Genomic DNA, 8014 nt, shown 5'->3' on the forward strand with positions numbered 1-8014 from the left:
TAGTAATAATCGATTTTTATTAAATTAAACGTACAGAAAACGAATGTATCAAGACAGCGGCGTGACGAATTCTCACATTTCGAGCTCCTTTTCTATAATTTGACGATATTCGTCAAAACCTCCTTCGATACATTTTACAGAGCCTCCACCACACACCCATAACTCCTGACAAACCATTCGAATGAGTCTTTCGTCGTGAGAAACCAAAATTACGCCAGCCTGAAAGCAAATTGATACTTGAGTCTTTTAAATCGGAAATTTCAGTTCTGATTCTTCGCTTTATTTCCCAACAATCCTTGAAAATACTTTGGTCGCACTTTTTATAAGCTTTTAAATTTAAATGAACAAATTGAAATTATTCTATCAAGTCTTAATGAACTGATGATAAGTTTTAAGGGAGGGGGGGGGGGATATAGAGATTAAAACTTACTTGACAGCAATTAATAGCTTTGCCCAGAGCTTCAATTGATTCAATGTCAAGATGATTCGTAGGCTCGTCCAATACTAGAAAATTAGGCATAGCAGCGCACATCAGTGCAAAGGCAACTCTCGATTTTTGACCTCCTGATAACGAATGAATTGTTTGTAGCGCTAAATCTCCACTAATACCAAAACTGCCCAACATCCTCCGATACTCTTCAATGGGTTTACCTAAGTAAAATCAGAAAAGTAAGTACATCCATATATATATATATATATATATATATATATATATATATATATATATGGATACATCAATATTTAGCTTGCAAGAAATTTAACAAATTCTTACATTTATTAAGCTATGAAATTCAAAATGCAGTTGTTTTTAATTCGATATCCCCTGATGTCTCTATTTCATTAACGAGCAAGTTACTTTAATAGTTTAAAGTAGAGGAAAACAATACGATCGCACTAACTAAAAACAGCTGAACTGAATAAACTTGTGATGCAACGAACAAAGAATAATATGAAATTCCGAGATATTAAAAGCTCGTTTCGTACAATTCAAAGGTATTCAAATTTCTTTAAGAATCGCGCTTTTCGCGCGATATTCATTCATAACAGATCGAGACATTACAAATATTTTGCTATCATCGCCTGAAATGATCTTTGAAACGCGTTAGAAAAGTCAACGTAGAATTATTATTAATGTCTTTTGCATCATTCTTCTTTCATTAGCCTATAATATAGATCCTCGTAATATGAAGCTTTGAGCGAAGAATGTTAATTAGTTAAAACTAATTGGTTTTTACGATCGGAGGATATAAGGTAGAACTTACGTTTTTTTCTTTTGTTTTCTTAATTGGTACATACACGGCATAAAGACTCTTTGCGCTTAAGTCGCCGGTTGGGGCTGAAATTCGCGTCTCCTCACTTCTACGACGTGGACAAATAATGAAAAAGGAAGAGAAGAAAATCCACGGCAAAGAGATAGCTGGGAAGAGGGCCGTAATGAGAAGCTACTCACCTGGGAAATGGTTCTGGAGCAGCTCGACGGGGCAGACTCGGAGGTCGAGCTGGTCAACATGGTGCTGACTGAAGTAACCGAACTTGAGATTCCGGTGGGTGTGCACGGTGCCCTGGGTAGGTCCGAGCGAGCCCGTCATTATCTTAAGGAGGGTCGTCTTACCGGCGCCGTTTTCACCTACGATGCAGATGCGCGACTGCAGGGTCGCACTCAGGCAGACGTTGGTGAAGAGGTACTCGCTGGTATTTGTGTAGCGGAACGAGACCTCGTTTATTTGAAGTATCGGTGGATTAAGGGGCTCGACATCCGGGAAGTGGAGCGTCACCTCGTTCTCCTTCTCCATGGGCCTGAGCTCGGGCCTACGGAATTCCACAAAGCGTTAGTGGGTGATGGCGCGCGCGTGCACGCCTCTCATACGTGTCCCGAGAGTCAAAAATACTCACAGCTTCTCGAGCATCTTTATTTTGCTTTGCACGCTCGAGGCCCGATTGGCGTTGTAGCGAAACCGATCGATAAATTCCTGGACGTGGGCACGTTTCGCCTGCTGGGCCTCGTACTCGCGCTGTTGGTTCCTCTCGCGCTCACCTTTCGTCTTGGCGAACTGCTCGTAGTTGCCGTGGTAGGATTCGATCTTCTGGGCTTTTAGATACAGTATGTCGGTAGGTACCTGATTCGACAAATATCAAAAGTTCGGAATTGAGTCGTCAACCTGCGACGATTGGGCGCGCTATATACAAGGCAATCGGTAAATAATATGATCGCTCGTGTTACGAGTGAATGGAGAGCCGAAGCCGTTTTGATGTCATTTTAACGGTATTTCGAAGCGAATTTAGCGATATCGTGCTTACAATCACGCTTACGTGTCTTTCCTTACGCTCGTGCTGGCGAGGTGTAAGCTGCGAGCCTAAGATTTATTAAGAGTGCAAATGTTGCAGATGCACATTTCATCGCTTCTGTTGTTGCAACGCGCTAACCCGAAGTATGGGATAGGCTCTCTTCATTGCCAAACGTGCACTTTCAAATTAAGCGCATAAATTATATCTAAATAAAAGGCACGCTGGTTTAATTTTAGATAAATTAAGGCGGTAGTAAATGGCTTAGTAAATTCGCGAATGAAGATTCGTAGAGTAAAATAAAAGGAATGAAAAAGAATGAAAAGACAAGGTATGGGCGCGATGCGCGATCGGAGGGTCGGACAATGGCACATCCGGTTAATTTATAGATATGTCGTGGTCAGGGCGGGCATCGACGTTCATCATCGAGAGCTCGATGATGAGCACTACGGGCGCAATGGCAACGAAACAAGGCGTGTAATTGTAACTCACGGTGTCGAGGAAGTTGCGATCGTGGGAGACGACAAGGAGCGTCGGGGGCCAAGACTGCAGGTACCTCTCGAGCCAGAGTATGGCCTTGATGTCGAGCATGTTCGTGGGCTCGTCGAGGAGGAGGAGGTCGGGCCTGGAGAAGAGCGCCCGAGCAAGTGCGAGTCTCATGCGCCAGCCGCCGGAGAAGGCCTTCGTGGGCCAGCTCTGCCGCTCCACAGAGAAGCCAAGACCGGAGAGGATCGTGCTCGCCTTGGCCGGGGCCTTCTCCACTTCCGCCATCTGCATCGCCTCGAACACCTTCGCTGCGCGCACGTCAAAGAAAAAAAAAAAGCCGGATTTAATGAGCGGGCCCTAATGCCCTCGGATGACCTACGCGCTCACCATTCTAAATCGTCGATTATATTGGCTTTCTATGGGGTCCCGTTATGGTATAGATCAAGGCCTTTTAGAAGGGCTCGTTGAGAATGAAGGGGCATTATTGGGAATCATCGGGCAGCGCTCGCGAAATCCGAGTATTTGCACATTACTTTAGTTTGCGAGGGTATAAAAATTTGTATTTGACGAAGAGGAATTTAAAAGCGCTAATTATAGGCCTTTATCGTGAAATTTTCCGATTTATTTATTTTATGAGATTAATGTATACAAGCCTCTCTCTCTCTCTCTCTCTCTCTCTCTCTCTCTCTCCACTTATTTATCTTAAAAATTTTGTCTCGATAAGTTTGACTAAAAATTCATGGCTTTAAAAATAATTTACTTATTTTTTTACGTTGTTTAACTATAAAATGCTATAGCATGCTCTTTCGTGCTGATTAAATTTTTATTGCATAAAAGTGGTTTGATTATTTTATTCATAAATTATCGTAAATGTTTATCTTTGTGTACAATTGCATACTCATGAGTCGTATATCGTATAATATATATCGAACACACAGTCAAATTTTCGTTTACGACGAAACTTTTATTACTTACGTGATCGATCTCTTGGTAACATTTATTACTTACGACCGTTTATTATAGTTATATAGCATATATTTTCTATCGAACAGAATTCTTATTGAATTATAACTAGAAATTAAACTAAAGTATAGCCTTGCTATTATAGTATATGAAATCTTTTGCGATTGACTTTTTTTTTCATATTAAAATCGTATTTATCATTCGTATTCATCATATTAATTTCGTATTTACATTGTATTCCTAGTGTTAAATTTCTATTTAACCAATAATTAAATGGACAATATATTTTATTTTATTTCAAAGTAAAACAGCATTTTAATTATAATATGATTGATTCTTCTATTATTTCTTATATTTTCTTTAATGATGATGTATTCTAAAAAAGTGAACATGAAATGGATTAAAAGTACGCCTTTAACAACTAATTGACGGACTCTATAAAATTTTGATCATTATTCAATATTTTTTAAAAACTTTAAAGTTTTAAGAAGTCAATTATCAAATGTCGAATTTTATTTTCAAAATAAAAAAAAGAACCACTATTTAAATTTTATAACCATCTCTAATTGAAATCGAATAAACGAATCGATAAATTAATCATAGAATAGCAGATATTTTTATTGATAATATAGCATTATAAAAAAAAGTTTTTTGTACTAATACCATAGCCATAGACACCACAATATATTTCTAAAGTATTGGAATATTTATTTAAATGGTTTCGCTTATTTGTATTAAATTCTTAAACTTTAAAAGTACTTTTTTAAAAACATATTGAGGGACTGTAAAAAAATTGTTTTAATCGTAAATTTTGTTGAATAAGAATGATACTAAGCCGTTACATTTATTAAATAAAAAATAAAAATCTACGTGTAGAATAAATTTCATAAATACTTAAAATTCAATCTCTAAAAATAATCAATGAAAAACATTAAATTTTATATAATAAAAATATGCATAAAATTATTTTATCACTATCTGTAAAGTTGTTCAGCAATTAAATAAAAATAAAAATAAAAATAGAATGACAGTTTAGATAAACAAGAGAGTTAGTTGCAAACTTATGGAACGTTTATGATAATATAAACAACAACATCAGCAGCCACGAAAATAATAATAAAGATACTTATATATACATATTTAACTTTTACGATAAAAAGTTCTCATAATCACCTAATTCCTCATCCAAAGCATCATTCGCCTTCCCGCTTTCCCTTTCGATTGCCGCTTGCAATTCCGCTTCCCGACTCAATAATTCGCTGCGCTCTTGATCAGATTGCAAAACTGATTCAAGAGCGGAAGTATCGTCTCCGGCAACTTCCTGCTCGACGTGCAGAACCCGCACATGCGAAGGTATTTGCAATTGTTTGCTAAGTAAAGAACAAAACATATCAATATTATATTTAGCGGATGTACTCTTCCAATTTAAAAATATTGCATTAAATTTTATTTTCTTGGCCAGATTTTAGCTTAATTACTTTTCATTGACAATATAATGGTTATTCTTAATTTCAAATTAATTTTTCTTTTTATTAGTTCAGATTTCTCGTATTAAAAAGGCATTCAAAGCCATATTTATTCAATACATGTTAAGTAAAAATTATGTAAAACAAAATATTATTTTAAACATTTCTGCAATTGTTTAATAGGCCAAAATATAACTATCATGAATAAAATTGTTTTATTTACATTTTATGAAAATTAAATGTCTTTTATAAATTTGTTTAATATAATAATGAAATTTAATTATATTTACCCAGATATCATTCGGAGTAGCGTAGTTTTTCCAAGTCCATTACGTCCCACTAATCCATAACGTCTGCCAAAAGCCAATGTCAAATCAGCACCTTGTAAAAGAACTCTATCTCCGTACGCAACATCAAAATTTTCTATCCTAATATCATTTGTTCTATTTGTTCCACCTTTTGCTTCAATTTTATTGTCCTTTTTACTTATTACTTGGCTAACTGTTGCGGTTTCTAACGAGGGCAGAGCATTACTGTTTTTTCCAGAACCTAATTCGTTACTTCTAATCTCTTGTTTTTGCTTGAGTTTGGCTTCTGCTTTTTCTAATTTTTTTGCATCTACTTTCTAAAAAAAGATCAGAAAATGTAATATACACAATAAATATGAAGTTTATATATGATAGAATGAAGCACTTAAATGTATAACAATTTGATTACATAGAAAGTGTCAAATTAATTTTCACTTTCTAATTAAATTTTTCAAATATCTCTGTATTTAAGTGAATTTGTTAAATCTAATAGAATTTCCATTTTTAGTACTGTACTATCTATTAATATTACATAATAATGATAATATAATAACACTGTTAGTAGTAAACAATTTGTGGATTTTTGCAAAGTACTAATTGGTATTAAGCATTTCTTGCAAATTTACCATTGCATCATCTCTTGTTGTAACCCATATACTTTTTATTTGATCAACTTGTCCGTCTAAAGTCGAAACCATTGATCCCATATGAATTGGTACATTTAATACTTTATTTACTCCGTTTTTTCTTCTTTCTATTCCTCCATTGGTACCACCCTTTAACATTTCTAGTAATCTTCTGCATATTTGCCTACGTAAACAAATAAATATAAAAATTTTATTCTTATGAAAATACTCTCGTTTATTAATGTGGTATAATTAATTGGCTGGAATGCAAATTTACTTACCTAACCTCGTTTTCAGACTTTTGCTCAACCTCGTGTAAAACCTCGCCTATTGCTTCATAAACTTCGTCTGCATCTTCAAAATCGTCCTTAGAACTATCGAGTATACCTAGAGTAATATACACATTCACATAAAATGACGAGAAACGTATATTTAATAGAAACATATACTCGCATATGCAGAAATTTATATGAACTATGTATACATATACATGCGTACAGATGTTTTACCTCAAGTTGCATGCAAAAAAACTTAGAATTCAATCTTTCGAATTTGGAAATTATGTTCCGCAGGTAAAAATAAATTTTGCATAAGTTTTCGACAGTACAATAGGACGAAGACAATAATTTGCATAAAGAGAGCGTAAAGTATCGTAAGAGATGAATTACAAAATTTCAAAGTATTTGCAAACACAAAGCGATCCTGCAGACCCACAATATCGCAAAATCTTTATTATTTGCCTGCATTGCAATTTACAGGGCGATGAACGTTAAATGTCGCGAATGCAAATTCAGGGCTTCACGAGCAACAACACGATTATTAAAGTTAAAAAACTAGAACAACTTGATTACTGACTAATTTTGAGGTTAAACTTACCCTCGACATACTGGTACAATTCATCGTCGATCGTCGGAAACAGACTCCTGATGTAGCTGCTACACACTGCCATCACAAAAGGGGAAAGCCAAAGTATTTCGCGATAAGCACGAAATTACGAAACCGTTTCTCCCTTTGGAAAATCTCCTCGCGGTGTACCTCCACGACGGTGGAGAGCAAATGTCAAAAAACTCGGACGGTACGCCTCCCGAGTGCTAAGCTTTTTTCTCCCTCTCTTTCTCCCAACTCTCTAATTCCGCACGCTTTACACCGAAAAATTTCAAGTATCCACAGCGCGAATCTTCTCGATTAATAATTATGACACAATGTTTTTCTCTTACGTTCATTCGATCAATAATATTAACGGCCAAGTGAATTTCTCCATCTGTTACATGCTTACGATATTAATTTTGTTTTATTATTTATTTTATTAATTACATAGAAAGGTTATTAAATTATCTACGTTTCACGCATCTCATATTACTACTAAGCTCTCTTAAAGTGCGCTGCTGCGTGTAAAACGAAGCTAAAAATTTTAGAATAGCATATGTTCGTTCCACTTTCTTTAATCATTCCTTCCACGCTTTTGTATCCCATTCGAAGTCTTTTAAACATATAGTAAATTATCGAAATATTTATAATTCAACTTCAGCGTGAGTTCAGTGGCCACATTAATTTTGCACATGTACGCGCGCGCCTGTATCGTCAATTTAAAAATAACGATACGTTTGTTCGTTTAACTAATTTAAATTTATGTCCCGGTATGCTTATTGAAGGTGCACCGTTGTATCAACAACAAAAAATATGTAAAGCCAAGCCGCGTACCTCAACAGGAATATCCGATGCCAAGATTATGGGATAATCAACGCGATTCATTCATCATCTCTCCGACTCCGGTCCACTTCTGCATACTCTCTTTTCCCTTTATTGCCGTTTTATTCGCTCGTTCTATCTCTGTCTCTCATCCCCTCTCGCCCCCCCCCCCCCCCCCCCCCCCCCCCCCCCC

The 8014-nt window shown here is 36.0% G+C and overlaps 1 protein-coding gene across 1 annotated transcript; it reads right to left on the reverse strand.

Moving 5' to 3' along the window:
• Positions 1 to 7422, reverse strand: LOC105361941 (ATP-binding cassette sub-family F member 3). The gene is made up of 10 exons (XM_011499257.1): positions 7009 to 7422; positions 6414 to 6519; positions 6133 to 6316; positions 5489 to 5823; positions 4906 to 5102; positions 2776 to 3077; positions 1894 to 2117; positions 1451 to 1809; positions 431 to 651; positions 1 to 219 (listed from the first exon to the last, which is right to left on the reverse strand). The coding sequence occupies exons 1-10, from the start codon at positions 7079 to 7081 to the stop codon at positions 73 to 75; spliced, it is 2148 nt and encodes a 715-aa protein (XP_011497559.1). The 5' UTR covers positions 7082 to 7422; the 3' UTR covers positions 1 to 72.
• Positions 7423 to 8014: the final 592 nt, after the last annotated feature.

This window comes from Ceratosolen solmsi, unplaced genomic scaffold (assembly GCF_000503995.2).
Source record: "Ceratosolen solmsi marchali unplaced genomic scaffold, CerSol_1.0 scaffold2, whole genome shotgun sequence".
Classification (NCBI taxonomy): Eukaryota; Metazoa; Arthropoda; class Insecta; order Hymenoptera; family Agaonidae; genus Ceratosolen; species Ceratosolen solmsi.